A 23,437-nucleotide genomic window follows, 5' to 3' on the forward strand; every position below is an offset into this window, starting at 1 on the left:
CCTCTATTTGGTTTAAAGGAACGGCTGAGGAACTACTCAGATCCTACAAGCACCGTTTTTGCTGCAGCACTTGTCTGTTAACCCACAGAATATCTAACAAACGGAACCCTAAACCACAGAAACCAAGGCACGAGCACGGTGAGATTACTGACCAAACACATGGACCATAAGAAAGTGCATGAAACTTTGAATAATCCACTTCCACCTTCGCTGGAGGTACAGACGCGGTGGCAGAAATGGAGCTGCCTCCTCTCCTCAGCCATGCAGCCGACAGCCCACCTGCAAAGTCACAGTCACTGGCCACCAGTTTGCTTTAGTTCAACACCAAGCTTGTGCTGGACAAAATAAAACAATCAGCTTGAAACCAAATGCCCGTTGTAACTTGACAGCAGAAGGTTTTGGAGGGGTTTTTTTTAAATAAGCAGCTTTGGGTTGGTTTTTTTTTTAAATAGCCCACCAGGAGTTTGCTGTCACCGGACAGAAGTTTGCCTTTCCTTTTCACCGCACAAGGATGTGATGTAAACGCTCTGACTTCAAAACTGTTAGAATGCAATTTTTGCTAGATTCAGTGAAAGACGAGCATTCCCGCTGACCTGGACAGCGTGGGGAGTGATCTAGCTCCCATGAATTTTGATGAAGAGTATGTCTGGTATAAAGCAAACATGATAGGGAAAAGTAAAAAACAAAACCACAAAAAACTCACAAAACCCCCACCAAAAAACAACCACAATAGAAGGAAAAAACCTAACAACAAAAGCAAAAGCGGTGTTGCATTTTTGCAATGCATCGCAACAACAAACGTTTACAAGACTAGTGAGTTTAAAAAGACTGGTTTACACACCAAATAAATAAAATGCACAGCTACTTTTTGAGACCTTAACAGTGGGAGCAGTATTTAAAGCAGAGACTCATAATTTGGTCAAAGCAACCGTTTGCAAGCAGATGAATACCATAATAATGTTACAGAGGTTAGTTACTGTTCTTTTCACTGCTGCTACCCATGCCCAAGGATAACTTCAAGCTACAGGAAAGGTAGACTTCAAGTACATAAACTTAAAAAGTAAAATATACTGTCATAATCTGTAAAATCAAATTTATTTACTAGAAGTGCCATTGTAAAGACTCTAGAGAGCTAAAAACATAAGTTTTTAAAAATTTTATAACGATGCCTCTCAAAAAAAGTTAATAAACTGTTTTATCTTTGCTCTCAGGAGAAGGATCTCCTGAAGAAGAAGGATCTCAAACAGGGCACTTCTCTATTATCTAACAGCACTAAGCACCTATTTCTATACATTTTTTTAAAATCAGCAAATTTTGTCTTACTTAATATTGATCATCCTGCACCCCAGAGAATAGCAGTTCCTTTGAAGGAACTCTTTGTAAATACAAGATTTTTTAAAATTTTTTTTCCTGACAGCACACCAAGAATTCAGAACTCTGTTAACAGCCCCAGAGGCAAATGAGCTCCTGAGGTTTGACTGAGATACTTCTGTATATAAATCACACATACAACAGTGCCTGCAAGATGATATATGTGTATTACAGCTCTAGGTAAAATTATTACTTCAGTAGAAAAATGCAATATTTAAATTCATACATTCGCTATTTGCCAGATCTTCTGATATGACCCTTTGCAAAAATGGCAACTACTGAATGAAATGTTATCAAATGAATGTAACAAAGGAGAGCACGGATAAATAATTCACTTGAGCAGCTCTGGTGAATTTTCAGCTATCATGTTCTGCCATTCGCTCAGGATCACTGCAGCCCACAGTGCTGTCAGTTTGGAATTTGAAATATGGGAAAGTTCTTAATAAACGAGTTGTACAAACTGTCATCCAACACATTCAGCACACCAGGAGTTAACGCATCACTTACGTGATGCAAAGCATCTCTGCCCTTCACCATCCTCACAGCTCTTCATTAGCTCTTCAGCAGTTTGAGCATCTTGGCTATTTCAGGAAAAGTTACACGAACCATATGAGAATCAAAATACGACATATCACCACTTCACCTAGTATTCTTTGCTTCACAGGTTTCAAAAAGGAAAGACATTGAGTACTGTCCTGTATCACAGCAGCAGACTGTGTGAAAATCCCACCCCTAAACCAAGAATTATGAAAAATGCTCTTTTTAAAAAAAAAAAAAAAAAAAAAGGTTAAAAATACCATGCAAACATTTGTCAGTGAGCACTATATACAACACAGTTTATTGATAACCTTCTACCCAGATTTGTGCATCAATTTGCTAGCAAAGTAAATGGCTTTACAAAACAAGTGAAATCAGCCCACATAGCTATTTCATTTCTTCTGATTTTAACACCTTTACATGATAATATCTCAAAAAAAACCCACCCCAGATCTACCACAGCAGCTCAAGACTTTGAGAAATTTTAATTCTATTTTTAATTATACTAAGAAGAAGAAGGATTAAAACTTGAAAGCAGCACAGTAGCATTAGGGAAGAGTGGCCAGAAAACTGCTGAGAAACTATACACATTATCTTTTTGGAGACACATAGAGGAAGAAGGTAAGAAGGGATTGTATTCCACTACAGTCAAACTCCCAGTCTAGTAGAAAAGAGCATAAACTGCTCCTTTTTAACACTCGCATGACTCTGAAGAGGAAAGCCAGACTCCGAATTTGCCTGAAGAGGCATCTGAAGAGCTGTACAAAGTGGAGACCGAGAATGATTCCTTAAGGACTCTGCTCCTGGAAGGCCTGGCTACCCCGTCATCTGTGCACCACCCGCAATCAGGGAAATTTGCCTTTGAGAAGCATCACCGTGAAAACTTCCACACAAAAAATCTAATTCGTAAGACGAGTAACAGGAAAATGAAAGTCACCCTTTGGCATGAATCCCTTCCTAACGTTAACAATTAAGATTTACGGAAATAGTTTATACATGAGAGAAGATTTAGAGAAAGAGTCGGGACATGTTTGCCACTTACAGGGAGTTACTGGATGATTTCAAGATAGGCTAAAATGCTGTAAGAAAGTTGGGAGGTTTCATGATTATTACATTCAAAGCTCAACTGTTTCATGATTCTGATTTGATGAAACACAAAACAATGTCATTAAAACACAACTTGAAGGAGAATAAGCTTCCAGACCTAGATGGTATGTTTGGTAAAACATCACAGTTCTTCTAAAAAAAAAAAAGCCAGAAGACCACATGCTAAAAGTTACCTTACTTGATCTTTTCCAACTCTTCCTCATTAGCATTGTCTGAAAATAAAATAGAGCATTTTAATTACCTTTTCTCTGCAATACAGAAAAGGAGGCCAACTGTCTCCAGCGGGACAATCCACATTTAACCACCACTACAACTGAAGCAGCAGCACGACACTCCAGTGACAGCTACACAAGACTGAAATAAATCCAGACAACTAGCAGCACTGTTCACACCCAGGCATACTTTTTGGGGTGATAAGAATTTCTGGAGACAATGCATTATGTGAAATCGTGTTGGGTTTTTTTTAAAAAAAAAAAAAAGGAAAAAAGGAAAAAAAAGAAAAAATTAGATCAGCAAATGAAAAAAATTAACGTGCCATTACTGATAGTGGCTTCAATTTTGACTGATACTTGAATTATAGTTTTTTTAATATTAATGTACTCCTATTTTTCAGAACATTACTGTTTAGCTCAGAGGTGTAGCCACATAAGAAAAATCCTGCATAAGGCTCCTTGGACAACATGCATCTATTACAAAATCCTTATGGTTACCACTGCTAATTAGTTTCACAGCAGCAAAAATAGGTCTTTGGTTTGGTAAGTATATACAATGGGATAGAAAAAAATTCACACCTTGACTCTTTAAAAAACACAAAATGCAGTAGCCCCATCCCATTACCTAAATAATCTGTAAAACCTTGGCACTGCTAGAGACAATGCTCTGACATGCCGGGGGGCAACGTGTCCAGTGTCCATAGACATAGATGCTTAATCGTTAAATAAAGGAGACATACTGGTCAAGATGTATGTGGACAATTTATCTGTGAACACGACTGTTGCTTAAAGCAGTTCCGTGGGAACACAGATAAATTAATTTATAGAATTCAATAACATTTAGCAGCCTGTTGTGGACACTGAGCAAGAATAAATCACAGGCCAGTAATTTCTATTGAAACTTTGTACTGAAAAACAGTATTTTTATTCACTACTGCAAAAACGCTTTCTTTTTCAGATAACGGAAATAGATTTTGAAATGCAAACATCTTCCTTGCTAAGAAATAAAAAGTATTACATGGGAAAAAAAATGGGAGAAAATATGTGGGGTTTGTATTTTTGAAATATCTAGAATTTCTTCAAATAGGCACAGTTTAATGAGACGAAAAACAACTAGCTGCTGAGGAAAATTTTTAAGCCACTACGGACAATTAGGCTTTGCTGTAAATTAATGATATCTGTGGCACTTTGGAAAATACACTAAGTGTTTTCTAAAGCTGGAGAAAGCCAGCAAACTCATTTTTACAGGAGAGGCACATAAGAATTAAGCAGCCTGAGGCCCACATCAGGCTCTGGAGAAAATCTCTGAGTTTCTGGGTCCTGTCCAGCATAGCTCCTCCCTTCCTCATCGCTGCTGAATCTGACACAGCTACAAGTCAGAGCAGAAACTCAGCTTCACCAGCCTTCAGACCAGGCTGCGAGCAAGGAGGAGAGCACGGCCCAGCAGGTGATTAACTACACATCCGATATTACATCAGCTCCGAGGTGTGGGGTCTGGGCAGTAGCTACAGAAACGTACGATCATGCTCGCTGAGCATCACCACCTGCAGCAGGGTAAGCTGGAGCCATCGTACCCATCCTCAGAAGCCAATAAAACAAATATATAGCACCAGGCAGGTGAGGGTGGATGATCTACATGGAACTTTTTAATCTGAGAATATTCCATGAGCTGAATCCATCTCTGTCATTCTCTTTTCTTTTTTTTTTTTTTGTTCTGTGATGCTGTTATCCCTCTGGCAAATTAAAAAAAAATAAATATTGCATTGTAAGATTTAAGACAGCAAGCAAATTGACAGCATATTAATGTCATTAATATTTTCATATGTAGCAAAAAAAAAAATATTAAGCATCATTTGGGATAAATTAAGAAAAAAAGAATGCTGTGAATTTTATTCTCATTAAAGAGCAACTTCTGAGTAGCACTCCTATTTCCTTTTTTTCCATTTTCTGTGCTATTCAGGCCACTGGCAGTGGCGGAACATAGTCCCCAATCTCTGCTGGCCCCAGGCAACAGTTCTCATCAACTTTCTCATGTCCTGCAGCAGAGAGCTGCTCCTGAGACCACGGCTGGAAACAACGGTTGTGGAGAAGACACGTGAGACATGCAGCTGTGATGGACTCAGAGTCGCTCTGCAAGTGCTCCAGGGGTGAAATTTGTGCACTGAACTCTGATGGAGAAAAAGCCAGAAAAAGCTCACATGCGCTGCGGCACCCACGATTGCACCACCAAGCACAGAACCTGCAGACATCACGTACACATTTTTAACTGGCATGCATGCAACTACAAACAGCACACAGGCATGCACAGCACTACATGTATCCACGGGGAAATACGAACAGAATACTGTCGGAATTAAAAGAAACAAAACAAGCTTAATTGGAGCAGGTCCAAGTCAAAAAATCAAGTCATTGATAGTGCTGACTTCTTTTAAACTGGTCATTAGAAGGAGAAATTGATGAAAAATACAGGAAATACATTATAAACACATTATTTTTTAAAAGAGCGGAAAATTATTTTTTCGAGCTCACAGGTTTTAACGTTTTTATATATACATGCTTTCCCCATACTCCTTTATTTCACATCTTCTTAATTTACATGGATTATCTAAGCTATCCGTCCTCTCAAAGCAAACTAATTAAAAATGCTGCATTAATGTAAAGGACAAATATTATTAACAGCACAGAGAAAATGCAAACGAATTATTGGAACTAGTGCTACTGCAACTTAATTGTGTTAGGCTGGGAATAGAGTATACTTTTCAGGAATACTAATGACATTCTTATTTTTACGGTTGTGGAAGAAAAATTCATTCATCAGTTCTGCCTCACAATTTATGACTGCTTAAAAATCCGAACAGATCAGATTGCCTTCATTTGTCAAAACTCAAAACAACAGGACTCTCTGTTCATGTACATAGTTTGAATATTACAAGACTACTATTCTAAAAGTTCACATTTTTTTGCCTTTAGAATAAGTGCTAGGCTGCAAAAGCCGAAGATAATTATGTACAAGATTTCCTAGAAATTTTGGTATGTCCATCTGCCCTTACATTAATATTCAGTGATAAATGCAGGCTACTTCTGCATTTTCTTCCAATAAAACATACCCCAAAAATCAAATAGGGTGTTCTTATTTATGAAACTAGTATACTGAAAGTCCTTTAATTGAAACCATGTCCAATATTATTCTACTGGCAAAACACAAATTGTAAACTACTTAAGCACTGTTTTTCACAATCCACCAGGACTCAAAGATAAATACTCCCTTCTCCCAGTCTGTAATATAATTTTACATACAGTTATACAAACATATGTATATGTTAATATCTGAATCCAAAGATGTAATCTGTTCTGCTCTAGGAAACGGGACCTTCTAAAGGACACCTCATCAGTCAGCACACAGAAAATCTGTATTTCATCAGAATTTCTTTCAGAAAGATAAGGAAGAGAATGCTCCTGCGTGTACCAAATCTCTCCCTGATCTCTTTGCACACCTCAGGGCTTCACAAAAGGTAGTTCCACCCAAAACAAAACCAACTATTACTCTGTCAAACGGGCTGCTTGTTTTTAACGAGCTCTCTCACAGACAGGTGGCCATATACAAGGCACCCACTTTTGTACCAGTATCTTATCCTCCACCAGTGCCCGTATTTCTTATGCAGTGTGACAGGATGCATCTTCCTCTAATACACAGCTACATTATTTTGATATGACAATAAAACACTTTGCTACAAGACCTGTCCTCCAGCTGCACAAGTGCATCCTCAAAAGGCTTTTCCCTTGATCTGCACTTCAACGCATGACCTCCAAACCACCCCAAACCAGTCGCTCCAGTTCAGGCAGTGAAGGGATGTCCTTCGAAAGCCCAATCCACCTCAAAAAGTTACCGAACCACATGTCACAAACGGCAAGTCTTGTCCAACCAGGTTGGGTTTGGATGTTGGCTACACAGCTGCCCAAAATACAGGATCAGACGCAGGGCTGCTTCTGTGGCTACAGATGAAAGCTAATATTCCTTTGTTGAAGCTATTTCTTTTTTTATTTCCCCAGTCGTCTTAATGAGCACTCTCATTTTAAATATATGGAATTAGGGAACGTGAAATTTAAGTACTAACAGTTAATTTCTGACTACTTCAGCTTGACAAATTAACCATTTTTACACCACTTGCATGGGACAACATGTGCAAGCACCCGACCAAATGAAAACTTATTCAGAAGAAAATACATTTTTGAAATGTAGGCTATGTGGGGATATCAAACCAACAGGATCTAAATAAATCTGTAATGGTTTAGAAAAAAAATGACGTGAAGAGACAGTGTTTCTATGTCTCCTATGCAGCAGTCCTTAAAGAATATTTGAAAGTGCTCACAGGTTTTTATCTACATATTTCAACTATACTAATTGAATTAGTACCTATATAGAGATATCCAAGTAGAAGGGAAGCAACAAACATTTGAACAGCACGCTACACAGATTGGGAATGCAGGAGTTGCTTTAATTACTACTTTATACAGTCCACATTTCTAGAGTGGACACGAATTAGCCTTGATCCTCTAACATTTGAAAATTTATTGATCTCAACCATATTAAACTCAATAAAAATTATCCTCATTACTACACGACCTTTTAAAAATAACCAAGGATGACAGTTTAATTGGAGCAATACATTTTGTAATATAGCCACTCCTTAGAGAGTAAATAAAATCTAATAAATATATAAATAAGTGCATGTGGTGACTGATTAAAGATAATTGTGCCTTGAATTATTAAACTCCTAACACATTAATATACAGCAATTCTGTATTAATGTCATAGGTCGTCTACCCCTCACTGTGACACAAATTCTCCGATTTTACTGCAACTTTGCCAGATCCGCTCCGAGATCCGTATCCTGGGAAGGCTGGTTTCTATTAGATTCAGATTAGGAATCAGAATCTTAATCCGAACCTTGGGCATTTTCAGAATTAAGTCCCATGTAACAGTTTGAATGGGAAGAAAAATCGGTCGCTTGAACTAAACTACTTATTAAATAGAAAGCTAATCACGAAATTCATAGCAGCACAAAACCGATTTTTCCTCCTACTACAACCAGACAGTTGGATAGGAAAACACCTTGCTATCCAGCAAGTCTGTGGCGCTCCCATTCCTTTGGATGTTCAGTTGCTAATTCACCGAGTAAGTACCCAAATGAAAGAGATGTCACACTGTAGAGTCTTATTTTCACCTTCCCACCTGTGATCTTCTGGAGTGCTCTTTGATTAGTAGCTGATAACACTGTGCAGCGGGCTAGCTGTCCTATGTGCATGGTGAAAAAAGGAAACTAATGTGCTGTCCATGTCATGTTTTCCCACATAAAAATATAGTATTTCTGTGCTGCATGATCTAGGATTATGGCAGGATAATGCCAAAGCCACCTGGACAAACAGGGCTGTTACCATTTGACTCAGAGATGCTGGTCTTACCCAAATACAAACAACAACAAAGAATTAAATACATTTTTCAATTTAAGCGATAAACACTTTTGTGGTGCAAAGTTGCAGGACAGTGTTCTGAGTTGTCTGTGCATACTGGTAAAAGAAAGAAAAACACCCTGTTTAAATAAACCCCCTCCACTTTACTACCATCTTCCATTATTTTTGTTAAGTTCTAACAGGACATCATGAAGAAAATTAAGAGATGAGAAACCTATATCAAAAGTCTACCTCTCTGTCACACGAAATGCCAAACACCAGTAACTGACTTAGGAGGCTATGTAATAATAGCTAGGAGAAGAGCGGAAAAGGAACAGTATTACAACTTGACAATATTCCTCAGGTGTGCAACAGGATGATGTGACACTGCAGCATAGAGACATCTATGCTCTTACAAAAAAGGTATCGTTGACTATACCCATGGAAAATTTCATCAGATTAATACTTTTTTCCTGGCCTGTCTGAACCCAAAGGAATCCACAATATTCTACAACCTCTGAGTGAGGTGTCATCTGCCATGGTCATACAACTGCTGCTCAAGTCAAAAGTCAAACGACAAAAAGCTGATAAATATATCCAACCAGAGACAGAATTTGTCACAACTAACAGGATCTATAAAACTAGAAGCTCTTTTCACTTACAGCTATGCAGCTCAGAAAACTAAGATTGATGAAAGAATTACAATAAACCTAGAAAACCACACAATTCTGTAACTGAAACCTAGTAATGAAAATTGAAATTAGATGCCAAAAAGTAGAAAATACTACCTTTCCTCCAGTTTCTTTATTTTCAGTGTGGAATAGAATTCAAACTTTCTTATCTAGAGATGGCAGCACTAGGTCCAAAATTCTTCACCAGTGGTTTACTGGCATCTTTCCATATTAATCAGAACCATTCACCTGCAACTGACTTTATCTGAAGCTGCTGAACATTTATGTCCCATCTCGATCCCTCATCTCAGGGAGGATCCAAGTCAGATAAGTAAGTGCTACTGTACCAGAAACCCTGTTCAGTGTTATCTGAAGAACTGAAAAATCAAGTTAATCTCAGAATATGTGGTTTACTCTTGCACTTTAAGTCATCCAACCACAGGACAATCACAAGAGTGATGACATGTATTAAAATATTTAAAATTACCACTTCTCGCTGTTCTTCTCTAGGAGCCAACAGAACTGACAACAATATACTTCCCAGATCATGGTCGGGGTAACGAGGATCCTTCAGACGCAGGGTAACATCTGTTTGCCTAGAAGACAAAAATATATGCATTTATTTAGATGTCAGGCTCTCGGATAATGACATTTCTGAATCATGAGAATTAAAGGCATCTCCATTCATACAAAACTACTTGAAAATGTGTCACAAATTTTCCCTATTTCTACTTCTAAGTATTGCAGTCTAAACACTCATAAATAAATACTAAATACTGTTACTCCGTGTTAAGTCCTTACATGTACTGAAGTAATTAAATCTGAACTGTAACATTAATGGATTGAAAAACAGAAAAAAAAAAGACAGTGGGTGGTAATGCTGTGAATGAAAATGATATAAAACCAGTATTGAAGTGGTTATAAAATTAACCTCTCCATAGATGCTGCAGAAAATGCTGCACAATCAGTTAATATAATATTAACGTTCATATTACAGTAATATCCCAAACATAATGTTTTTCCTTGGCTAGTTCTATGTGGTGTAGGTTTATATAATTATTTTCCAGCACAAAGTTCTATTTGCAATTCCACAAACAGGACATCAGCAGATAACCATAAAGAATTACTCTGTAGGCTTGTTTGTGCCGTACCTGTTTAATTCCAGTGAAGTGAGATCCAGAAATGCCGAACCAATGAAGTCATCCTGAAGTCCAAAGTCATAGTCAAAGACCTAAGATGTATAAGAGGTAAATGCATTTTTCAGTATTGGAAACCTTTTTGGGGATGTTTTCTTGCTCTGTGACTAGTTCTTGAAATTCCTTTTCCAGATTTAAGCCGTGTGTTTCTCACGTGTCAATCCAGGACTACCAGTCCTGCAACTTTCCGGCCACAAAATCAAGTTTGAAACTGCTCATGTAAAAATTGGACTGCATCATGTACGGGTATGAGGGCATACATATGTGAACAACATCAACTTTCTAAAAAAAAAAAAAGAAGTGTTTTTATAAACATAATCACCAAAGGAAGGAAGACCAAAAGAATAACTGAAGTTAAGCAGAATCATTGATTTGGTATACATTAACTGATACCTTTACCAAGTTTGTGAGAGGGTGGGATATGATTGTGAAAAGCGCGTTATCACAGCACTTGCATCAGTATTAGGAATGATAAAATTGTAGGTTTTGAAGGTTGTAGAAGTTTCTAGGGTTTAGAAATATTGTGTTCCAAGCTAAAAACTTAACAGATATGTGTAAGGAAATAGTGAGATTTATTACTCTGAGGACCCTGCCTGCTAACTCGCTACCTAAAAGAGAAAGAGTTTGGACAAATTTACTGACATCCAGACAGGAATCTGTGGCCAGTACGTGGAATGGTATCCATGACTGGAGATGGACTGTGCCTTCCCAAGTCAGAAGGAAGAATAACAAATAACCTGGGCGTGGCTTTTGGGGGGGAAAATAAACAGAAAATGTGGATGGCAATAATGAAAAGTTGTGTCACAAAATTACAAAAAAAAACCCAGAAAACAAACCAACACCACCCAACCCAGAAGGGAAAATGTCAATTATCAGAATCAACTTGCTTGGTAAATTATGTTTTCTTGGTAAATATTGTCATGAGAATTTCTGAGGACCAGAATATACCTTCAGCTCTGCACAAGAGTCAGCCTTGTGAACAGTGAGTAACGAGAACATTTAACTGTGATGTGACAGGCCTAGCTCCAAGGTCTTCCAACTCTGATGTAAATACTTCAAGTATTGCATTACAGAAACTCTTTTCCGGAAGGCAGTTAGGGTTCATCTTCTACAAGTACCTTAACATGGACTGGGTTAAGACAGCAGTAACAGAAATCCCATCATGGCCCAGAGACCACAGCACTACTGCGGGACTGAAAGGGTTGAATGCAAGTATTTGAGCACCAGTCTCTCCTAGGCACTGATCCAGCTGAGTGTGCACCTTCATATTTTCTCTTTCTAATATTTATTCTAAAGGGGAAATAAAATGAATGATGGTTTCTCAGGTCGTGTTGCAAAGTAGAATTGTTTTCTCCCCCCACAAATTACCAAGATGAAAAGCCAAACGAGTATTTTCAGCTGACTTAGTACAATTCAATCATGTCTTAGAATATCTGAAGAAGCTATAAAAACTGAAATATTTCACTCAGTGTGTTCAAAGGATAGACATTATACCGCTTGACACGCTCTTCCTAGAGAAAAAAATAAAATACACACCCCTATTCCCTGGTGACCCTACTGCAGGGTTGGTATTTGGCGTAAGTAAACCAAACCAGGAGTTATGTTCTAAGTGTCCTTTTAACCTCCTTCGCTCTTTCACACTGCTGGCCATGTGTTCATTCCTTACGAGTCACTAAGCTTAATAAGGGAAGGAAAACGCCAATTGAGAATTATAATTAACTTTACGCTTTTCTAATAATGATGTCCTTCATCTGAGCAGAATACATGAAACAGTACAGATCGATACTCGAGGGCTCTTTAAGTGGCGTTCCTCTACTAAAAAAACCTAAAATTTGGTATTTCGCTTAAAAACTTGTCATTTATTTGAGATTAAGACCGAGAACAAATCTGAAGCATTATATCATTTCAGACCAATTAAAAGCATTACGTAGGTAAGACTTAAGTTTCTGTACTTTCTTGAAGTATTTTTGACCTATATATGTCCTAATTAGAACTCTAAACTACAGTTTTTCCAATGCCATTTTTGGAACTTAATTTTTATCTACTTAGTTTTACACAATTAAGGAAAAATTTTGGATATAGATCACTGTAAACTACTGGGGCCAGAAAAGCACTTTTCCAATCTGTGTCCATAAAAAAACGATCCAGGCTATGGATATCTAAGAAGTGCTATAGGCACTGCTGCTAATTACTCTGGGCATTGCTGGCCTCTCTTTGGTTTAAACTCAAGCTATCTGTTATTTTGGAGTAAGTGATGCCTCTGTTATAATAAAATCATCCTCACCTGTGATACACTAAGGAGAGTCACAATGTAAAAAAAAAAAAAAAAAAAAAAAGAGAGACAACATATAAGCAAACGCACAATTTCAGGTGCAAATAGAAAAAAACCAAAAATTTAGGAACATTGGGCAGACATCTTGATAAACCTTCAGATTAACCTCAGCAATCAATTGCTTTTAATGGAATAGATTATGCTGCATATCAGAATTATGCAATGCTATTTCCATAAATAAAAGGGATACCATCATCATTAAACAGAGTTTACTTTTCCTGTCTTTCTCCTAAGATCACACTATAAAAGCATAAAACAATTATGGCATGACATAAACAAAAATGCCTGTATTTACATTAAAAAAAAAAACCTGACATCATCATTATACAGATGTAATTTAATTTATATTCACCTCTAAACAGTCTTTACTAATGCACTACTGCACAATAAATTTTTCAATAATAAATCAATATAAACCCTTTCCATAACTCTTCTGTTGTAATTTGACAGACATCAGTAAGACAGTGTCTCACCTTTATATACAATGGTTCTCTTAAGTTATCTATAAGAATGTAAGCTTTTTCTTCCCACACAGGATTGAGGTTCTTGTGTATTGTTTTACTTCTAAATACTTCTTTTCCTCCAAGTTTGAACTTGACGTACGGATCACTGGTTCCTGTTAAAGACACATACGTATTGTTAATTATGTCCTTTTAATACTTGAAGGGAATGCAGACTAAATTACGTTAAACAGAACTGAATATAATTCTGACTGATAGTCAAATTGGAAACGGCATCCGAGGAGAGGATTTTTTATAGTCAGAATGTATTATTTTCCCCAGTGTCATGACTCAGGTAATTCACTGTGGTAACATCAAATGGGTGCTTGTGTCACCTTCTGTTGTTTGCAACCCATACTCAAAGTCTTACATGAAATACTGGCTACCGCAGCGCAGTTTTGAGTTAACACAGTTAAGTCCTTATTAGGACTAGGTTTATATCTTAATGCAATCACAAAAATTAGATTATAAACCTAAAATTGTTTCTGCACAGTATTAACACAATTATCTTATGCCTCTCCAAGGTCTCCATAACTCCTCATTGACTTTGTTGTGTCCAGGCTTCCCCCTTCCACAAAGACTCACTTCCTACAACACCCACAATGAGCAAAATCAACTCTAAAGCCAGTCCACAACCTTCACGTCCCTCCAGCAGCAACCACCTACCTGTGGGACTGCACAGCCGCCCGATACCTCCGAGTAACAATCAACTGTGACAAAAAAGACAATGCTGGGGGGAACCGGAGGAGAAATGCTCAACGTGGCACCCGTGGGGAGTGTCAGAAGGTGGAAGGAGGACTCTTGGGGCGGCACGTGATGGGGGCACAGAGATCGGCAGCCGTTCAGGAGCAAAACTGTGTCCTCTTCCCAAGACACCCATGTGGGGAGACAAAGGACACCCGGCAAAAACCTGACGGTGCGCACAGAGGCGCAACAAGACTGAGAGATAAATCCCTGCCAGCAACCAGAAGGTACGAAATGGCACATGCAAACCAGCACAGACGTGGTCCCTCGACTGGCCGGAGCCCTGGTGATGTGAGCAGGACCTGTCAGCTGGAGGCCTTCCCCTCGCACGTGACCCAGACAACATCTGTGCTTGTGGATGTGAGTACGCGGGTGTGAGAGTGTGAAAGCAAACGACCAAAATCTGTTCTGGTTTAAAATAAAACCACTTTCCCCTGCCGCGAGGTTTCACACCGAGATGTGCTACGCTGCCGGTACCACACTGCAACAACACAAGCCACGAGCTGACCTCAACGCCTGGTCTGACGAGTAGAGCTGACGTGTGGGAAAGAGAGCAAACGCGGGGGAAGGAGGGGGCAGAAGGGGCCGAGTGCCTCTTCCACGTGATTCCAGCAGTCCCCCCACAGCGACCAGCGGCTGAGCAGCACGAGGCTGCCCCTGATAAATGCTGAGGCTGGAGCGAGGTGCTGGTGTGACTGGAAGGAGCATCCGCAGGGCTAGTGGCGGCCCCACCACTGCCCGCTCCCCTGTGCCAGCACCTGCACTTCAGGAATGGCCAGAAAAATGGATTTGGGAACTGGTCCCGCTGAGGAAGGCTCCAAGGCCCAGCTGCAAGGCACAGAAGCTGTGCCTGAGACAGTCCTTGTGGAAACAGCCACCTCCATGAGGGACTGAAGGAGGACTTTAGGTGTTGGAATGGGCTGCCCAGGGCAGGGGGGAGTCCCCGGGATCCCTGGAGGGGTTGAAGAGTCGGGCTGAGCCAGCGCTGAGGGATCTGGGGGAGTTGGGAACGGTCAGGGGGAGGGTCATGGTGGGGCTGGAGGAGCTGCAAGGTCCTTTCCAACCTGGGTGATTCTGGGATTCTGTAACTCAGGAGTTGTAATTGGTGAAATACTGTAACCTGGAAGGAAGTGTTTGTGGTAGATCAGCTGTCATCCCACAGGGATGGAGACAGTGACTTTTTATAATAAATCCCGTATGTTCCATTCTACTCCAGCAAATACACCACCTTGCTATATCAAAGCACTTTACAATCCTTAATTAATTAGTTCCTATAAGAGCTCTCTTAGGTGAATGTACACACTTTTCCTCTTCTCCAACCAGAGAGACAAAGCACAGAGCAAAGTGGCTAGAAGAGGATGCCAGTTTAAGGAAAAATCTGGCCACCTGAGTTCCAGAGGCCCTGCTCTAGCCACAGGAGATCCAGTTTTGGAGTAGCTGTGCTAGTTATGAAGAAACTAGTGACCTGTTAACACATATTTGAAACCTTAGCAGAAGCAGGTCTTTTTTGCCTCATTAGCTGTTATTCTGTGATTCTGTGACTACTTGTTTTTTCCCGCATGTTTTGATTACAAAAAAATAGAGTTCAGTCTTAAAACAGAAAAACAACTTCATAAGAAAGGTATTAGTTTGAATTTTCTAAGATGCTAGTTGGTAAGATTCCATTGTCATGTGATGGGATTGATATTTCTACTTCTCTCTCAGCTATTTCTGAGCCTTAGTCTCTATTTCAAGACTATCCTAAAATAAACAATAATTCTAGCACAAATAATAATTGCATCTTCATGAGCAACGGCAAAATTCTAAGATATTTTAATTTTTTAAAAAACTTCTAACACATTTCAAGAGATTGGCATATGCTAGAGGCTTCTGTTTACATCCACTGGGAAATGCAGTTGTTAGCTTTTGCTAAAACCACAGCATGCTCTTCTAAATAGAAAGGCGTGTATGACCAGAGCTCTTTGCACTATTTCATGCAGCCACAAGATGTCAGTACTCCTTACTAAAATTATATATCTCCTTCAAAAAACTTCAGCGGTGGAAAACTGGACTCTCACACGCGACAGGGCTAAAGTTACTCCCTGCTGCAATTACTGGGGCAGAATTTCAGTGGTGTAAAAATGTTTAGTCTAGCACAATTAACTTGTTTCTCAGTTATTCAAGCAGTGGTGATGCTTTGTAAGGCAAAGATCAGAGATTTGAATTAATTCTGTGAAATCCGAAGAACGCTTTGAACATGGACACCAACAAATCAACAGCAGTAATACAAGACGTAACTCCCCCGCGAGCCGTAATTCTCCCACTGATTTTCCTCACGACTGCCTTGAACTGCAGATAGCTGGTCTTTAAACACTAACTTTTATTGTGCAGACTTCACAGATCTCAAAAACTCTTTTGAAATTTGAAATGGATGTAAAACAGTGATGTGAGATACATACGCAATGAATAGTTTAGGATCGAGATGTCAAATAATTTAATATTAATTCATATTTATTTGCAAATTTAGTAGCAGGGTGGCTCAGATGTTAGTTCCACTTACAACACATTGAAAAACCTCAGGGTTTGCATCTCTGTGCTATGAATGCTGAGAACCACTAAGGAGACGCATTCTCCACTTTAAAGCTGAGAACTCATTAGGTCCACTCAGTCAAAAGCTCCATGACCTTCACAGACCTTGACCATTCCCTGAAGAAACCATCAACTTTTCAAAACTGTATGTATAAAGAAAGGCAAGATTAAACAAAACCTGATCTTATCAGCTACGCAATCATTCAGGAGGAGCAGAACAGAGACGAAAACTTGGTCCTCTCTCAGTTCTGCTGAACTGCATCAAGCCACCTCCAGCAGTGCTCTGCCACAAGGTCCCAAATTTAATATAACAACAATTTTCACATGTATTATATACTTTTAATTCAGTAATTGTTCATTCATAATAATATTATGCTATTAATAATACATCAAGCATATTTTAAAATATTTTATGTAATAATATACCAATACAGAATTTTAGTCAACATCAAAAATTCAATTCACGTATTTTTTTCTCTTTTAAAGAGAAAAAAAATTCACTTTACTTGGGACCTTACCGTTAACAGTGATTAGAAGTTCATTAAACAAAATCAGAAAAAAAAACCAAAGACCCCTGAGACTGAGCCCACAAGAACATGTTACTGATTGTCGTTACTCAAGACTCAAGACTTTTCATTGGTTTCCTGCTTACCAAACCATTCAGATGAACCTGACACACTAAGGCCTAACTGCACAAACGTTTGTCTTATCCGTAGCAGTTAAGAACATCATCCTGAGCCTCCAACTCAGAAGCTTAAAACCTTCTCTCAGAAAAACCAAAGCGTGAGACACTGCTCTCCTGCTGAAGCACCACCACTGCCTGTGCGAAGGCAATAAGGACTCTTGGCACAGGGTGGCAGCCTCTCTTTTCCTAGGAAACATCGGCCTAACAGACACCTAAGGATGCTGCCAAAGTCCAGGAGAGAAACTATCCATCACCGCAGCGCTGCTGAGCCTGAGCCTGCCAAGCCATCGCTCCCGCAGCCCTGCCGGCGCAGCTCTAGTCCCCCTAGCACCCGGGTCTGACGCTTCTCTCCCTCTGTGCAGACATCTCCTAAAATGGATTTTGCTTTCCAAGTTCAGGACATAGATTAGATCTCATAAGCAGACATGAGAGAAGATTAAAAAATATTTTGCTGGAGAAATAGTAAAGATGTCCGAAGGAATACTAAACTGCTTTTTTGGAAGGAAGCAGAGCTGTGTAATAGAGTGGAAGAACAGCAAATTTGGCCAGAATAATAATCAAAGATGTACTGGATAAAAAGAAGATGCATTCCGGTAAATTCTATAGATTTGCTTAATTGGTTCCTGAGGCTTTGTAACAGGCCTTTCAACATTATTAGGCCACTTGTTGAATAGCCTTTTTTACTTAATGAAACCCTATTTAATAGAATGTGATAAACTGCTAACTGAACAAAATTCAACAGTGAACACAGGGGTGAATGGAACTGCAGGAATGGGCTTGAGACTGCTCCCCCATAACTGGTGCTAACGAGACAGAGGATGAGGCAAAAGTTTCCCTCCTCCTCTACAGCATCCTCACCCAGTGTCAACGAAGTCAAACTATCAGCATGTCTAAAAAAACCTCAGCTGAAGTTCTACCTATAGCATATGGTAACCACACTGAAATCCTTAAGGCAAATTTTTAAATCACACACTAGAAAGAGGGAATACAGGCTATTAAAAGCCAATATAATACAGATGAACAATACCGAAAAGCAGCACTTTCAGCAGTCACTTCAGATAGAGAAGTTTTTGTACTTCATATAACAAGAAAAAAGAAATTACATTTTAGAAGAATGGTGAGTTACCAAGTACATTTATTACACAAACCAACTAACTGCTTTAATTAAAACTGTTTAACTATAGCACAGTTAAATGCATTCATTTTTCCACCACTGCTATTCACTCAACTTTTGAAACAGAATAGAAAGCCACATGCAACTCCATTCTGAAAAACAAGTGACCATGCCATAAGAGCTTTTACAAAGCTCAGATACTTATCACTCTGCAATTCAAACTCTAGTTTCATTTTTTTAAAAAAACTTTAAAAAACTAACTTTCCCCAGGGGAACGTCTGGTTTTCAGCCTGTTGAGAAAAAGATTTCAGAAAGGAAAACAGAGCAAATCAGAGAGAAACTCTTCCTCCCCCTACAGATTCAATCTTAGGGAAAAAAGCAAACCAACCAAATTCATTAAGGTCTTCCCTGTAGGCACTTATCACTGCTGCAAAGTGGACCACTCAGACAGAAAATGTTCTATTTTTTTTCTTGTACCTGAGGTACCGAGGCTAAGCTATAATGTTACGAGGGCTGCAGCCAGTCCAGTTCCTAACATAAACCATGAGTCTCCTTTGGATTCACCATACACACACAATAAATAACATGCTTAGACCAATTTTGGCCTTGTGGTTTGAAAAAATACAAGCTCCAAATAGGATTAACTGGAAATCACAGTAATTAAATAGGATCTGCTGCTGTGCAGGACATAGGAGGAATACTGCAGGGATAAGAACAGTCTAAAAAGCAGTAAACACCCAATAAATACAGGGGAACAGAAGGTTTCATCACCGCAAGTAACTGGGCAAAGTACACATTTCTAGAAGCAAAAATAAGGTAAAAGCAGTCTTAATTCTTGCACACTTAGAACTACAACTAAAGCTCTGTCACAGCTTTGTAGATATTATTCCTCCATTTTACTTTCAATCTTGGAATTGCTTCATTTGATCCACAATTATTTGAAAAGAAAGCACACCACTAGAGATGTGCAGAGATGTGCAATAATTTCTATGTCATAATTCCTGAGAAGCTTAATTATTCATACAAATATTTACTCTGGATTCACTGCATGAAGAGCTCTTTAACTGACACCCAGCTCTTTCCCCTTCTCTCTCACTTCATCCACGTTCACTTCCCTCCACTTACTTTCTTCATTACAACGAAAGTAGAAGAAAAAGCAGGGAGGGGGGAGTTCCCAAGTATGTGTCAGCTGAGTGTGTCAAGCAAGACTTGTATCAGTTCACAGAATTTTACATATTTCACACTTCCAAGCTGCAATATGAAGCACCTCATAAAAAGAAACAGAAGAATATATCCGCTCTGTCCCATCTTTTATTCTGAAAAGTAGGGAGACTACTTACCACAAATTGGTTTCTATTAATTTAATGAATAGAAATACTAATTACAAGTAATTACTTGTCTTGCGCAAGAGCTGCTAAGCCTATCTTCTCATCAGTCTTCAGCAACCCCCTAAACACGACACTACGACACAAAAAACTACACCTTTTCCATAAATAATCCGACTTTCTGTCCTTCTCTCCACCCAGCAAAGAGTTACCCACCCAATTAACCTAAAAGGACACTAATTAGTTTAAATTATACAAAGTACTTCTGGAAAACTCTTAAGAATGAAGACGCCAATAAGAAACGCACACTGAGCTCATGGATGCTACAGAATGCAGAGTTCTTCCGCTCAAAAGTCAACAGGGAATACAAAATGTTAATTATTCAGAGCCCATTAAAAAAATTCTGGTTATAACAATCACAGCTTTTTATCCTTCTTTTGAACAGTCATCCCTGACACAGAAAAGGCAGTTTTAGTTATGATCTTTCAATGTAGCGCAAGATAACTAACTTTGCTTATATTAGTAAACACTCAGCTAAGCAAATATTAATTAGGCTTGTGAAATAGAAAGGATGAAAAAAACATACTGGCACAGGACAGGAGAGACAAAAAGCAAAAGTGCAGTGGTCAGCCTAATTACAAGAAAACATTTATGTTTCACTTTACGCATGGCTGAAGTGGGATTCGTTTAAACAGGATTTAAGCATGCTACGAAAAGTGTTTCCCTTGCAACTCACATTATTATTCTAGTTAATATACTTCAATATAAACAGAATTAGAACCCTTAAACAAAGGAAACACTGTTTGCTCTGCCCCTAAAACCTCAGGACTGAAATTATAATCTTCCTGAAATTGTTTAAAATCTTCCTGAAATTGTTTAAAGCATGACCATTTGCTTTTCAAGACAGCCAGTTTTTGCAAAATCAACCAGAGGTTTCAGGTCTTCTGGGACAAAGAGAGCTCTGATTTCCTTTGTCTGAAAAGCACAGCTCACTGTTGGTCCTATGCATTGTACCTTCCACTTTTACAGAAATAATCTTTTGGTGTGTATAGTTGCAGTCGACAGACATGCGAGTTTCCCCTGTCAAGGTAGCGGTGCAGTCAGTGATCTTCCCTCCAGTGAAACATGGGGGTTTTGCTCCATTCCCCAAGGATAATGATTTACTCCACATTAAATGCAAACTGAAAATAAAATCAGAATCTTAAAATGTAAAATAAAAATGCAAGGTAAAGCAAAAATAGAAGGCTTAGCAGCATGCAGCCCGCATATGTCTGGCACAACAAAAAAAGGTACAATCTATATTTAATATCTTGGTTGAAGCCGATAGTGCATACGCAATCCCAGTTAAAAGTTGCATGAAGGAAAACTTACACTACGGAGAAACATGCACAGAAACTTGCTATGTGAATCCTGCCTTAAAATAAAATTTTGATTTAGCCATAAAACCTTAATGGTCTTTATTTGCATACAGTCATCTGGGAAAAAAAAAAAAAAAAAAACCAAAAACGGACATAGCAGAATTATGCTAAGAAAGTAGGACCTTCTGTTCTCCTTTTAACGACCAGACACAGAAGTGTTTGATGCCTTCGAACTGAATTAACAGACCAGAGTCCTCCATCTGAATCATCAGAGGACAACGGTCTGGAAGCCCCAAGCCACGCTGCTGCTACCAATCTTGTGTCAGTTTTCCTGCGTTACCAAAAAAAAGGCTACTGGAGTAGCAGAGACCACTGAAGGTCACCTGACTGGAGGAATCTCTTTTTAATCTTGGCATACATCCCCACTGCAATAGTCTGCTTGGGAACATCACTCAACTTCTGACGCAGGAATCTGCATTCGCAGAGCATCGAAACCAGACCATCTCACTAACACAGGATGCATTTACGCATTACAAACGAGAGGAGATTTCAGAGTCTACTAAACTTTCTTTTTCTACATTATTTTAGGTTTTCTTGCTTTACCTCCATTACTTTCTAGCTAGAGGAATAAGTTGATTCAAAGCTGCAGCGAGACGTTTACAACTTGGGAGGACCTACTCCATGATCACCTACAACCACCCAGAGATCCACCCAGGACGTACACGCTTTTTCCCCCTCTTGTGAATATTCATCTCTACTTTGAGAATAAAAGCTACTAAGAAAGGAAAAAAAGCTTAACCTCTACAAATACCAGCAGTAAACAAGCACGTTTTGTTATCTGCAGTGTTAGCACGATGCTCCACATGCCTAGCAAAGGAAAAATCCATTTAGCTACACAACACATTGACATGTGAAATTCAAGTGAATGATAAACATGTTCCTACAACACGTAAAGAACAAGAATCATGGGAATGAAACTGAAAGAAAGGGGAATAATTTGAGATTCATTACTAATTAAATGTATTTGAGGAATAAGCAATTCCCTGGTGCATTTGTTACGAAAGACAAACATCAGAAAAGATGCTTTATTCTCAGTACTCAAACCAGAGAGAGCCATTTGTAAGTGATGGCATAAAAGCCCAAAGACTAAAAACATATAGCCAAAAAAAACTCAATCCCTTGTGTTATTACTAAAATCCACCAACAAATTTCGATTATCCTTTTTGGAATTAATAAAAATGCCATCACAACTACAAATTTATAGTTTGGGAGAAAAAAGTTCCAAATTACACCTCTGGACAATATCCAAGGGAGAAGTGGAACAAGCGCAAAGCCATGTCATGGGCGCTTTGGACAAAGCGCATTGGTCAGTCAGCAGGGAATCCGCGTGACTCCCACTTCGGTAAGCCCTAAGCGACTGGAATGATGGTAACACAACAGGAAACCCACCTTGCATCTCCTGCTGCACTAGTAGGAAACTTTTTGGCCTCCAACAGGAATTTGTGGTCGTCTGTAAGGCTGCCCTCACCTAAACCCAGCTCTTCCTTCCTTCTCAACATCACGCCATGTAGCTCACACCAAGCTTTATATAATTTCAGGAAAAAATGCAGCAAGCCTTTTTCATAAATCTGAGCATCTGTGCAGCCCAGTATCACAGAGAAACACGGCAGTTTGGTTTTCCTGGTTTGAAGTCAAATTCTGAGCACAGTCAATGCTGAAATCATTTTTAGACAGAGGAGAACAAGTGCTGCATTTTTGCAGTCCCAAGACCTCAAAGGTGATGACACAGCAGAGATAGAAACAGCCTCGGGAATGCAAGGTTTTCACTCATCTAATTTTTTTGCTAGGTCTTAATGACAGACTTCTACTGTTCTTAGCCAAAAGGTTCTCTTCCCATGATTGCTGTCTTTTCATTATAGCTTAACTTACGCGGCAGCATTTGTTCTCCAAACTCTATGTTGTATGAAAATAACAGTATAAATGACAGCAATCAGAAAAGTAATATTTACAGTAGGACCATTAACCTCTCCTATTAGCAAACGTCTGATTTCTTATCCTAGTGAGACCTATCAAGAATATGGCTGTAGCAAGCCAGCTGGAAACCAACAGAGAAGGCAAACATCATCAGGAGTGAAGATACAGTATTCTGACTGAAAATCGCCTGATTTCTTACTCCTGACATGAAGATGAGAGAATACTCCCAGTCAAACCGATTTTTGCAACAACGAAAAATAACCACCCTGCCTAGCATCCGGCCTCGCTTTAT

At 39.0% G+C, this 23,437-nt stretch overlaps 1 protein-coding gene across 9 annotated transcripts in view; it reads right to left on the reverse strand.

Annotated features, from left to right (window-relative positions):
- MCTP1 (multiple C2 and transmembrane domain containing 1) overlaps nucleotides 1–23,437 on the reverse strand; it is a 280,669-nt gene that overhangs the window by 143,408 nt on the left and 113,824 nt on the right. For 8 of the 9 annotated variants that reach the window (XR_012635495.1, XM_074931517.1, XM_074931516.1 and 5 more), the window contains 4 exons: nucleotides 13,351–13,493; nucleotides 10,501–10,580; nucleotides 9,837–9,945; nucleotides 3,189–3,227 (listed from right to left, as the gene is read on the reverse strand). Coding sequence is in view for 8 of the 9 variants with exons in the window: in XM_074931517.1 (XP_074787618.1) it covers nucleotides 3,189–3,227; nucleotides 9,837–9,945; nucleotides 10,501–10,580; nucleotides 13,351–13,493 (371 nt within the window). In the remaining variant the exon portion in view is untranslated. The remainder of the gene's footprint in view (nucleotides 1–3,188; nucleotides 3,228–9,836; nucleotides 9,946–10,500; nucleotides 10,581–13,350; nucleotides 13,494–23,437) is intronic. The other variant, XM_074931518.1, reaches the window with a different exon arrangement.

The sequence above is a fragment of the Athene noctua genome, chromosome Z (genome assembly GCF_965140245.1).
Source record: "Athene noctua chromosome Z, bAthNoc1.hap1.1, whole genome shotgun sequence".
NCBI lineage: Eukaryota > Metazoa > Chordata > Aves > Strigiformes > Strigidae > Athene > Athene noctua.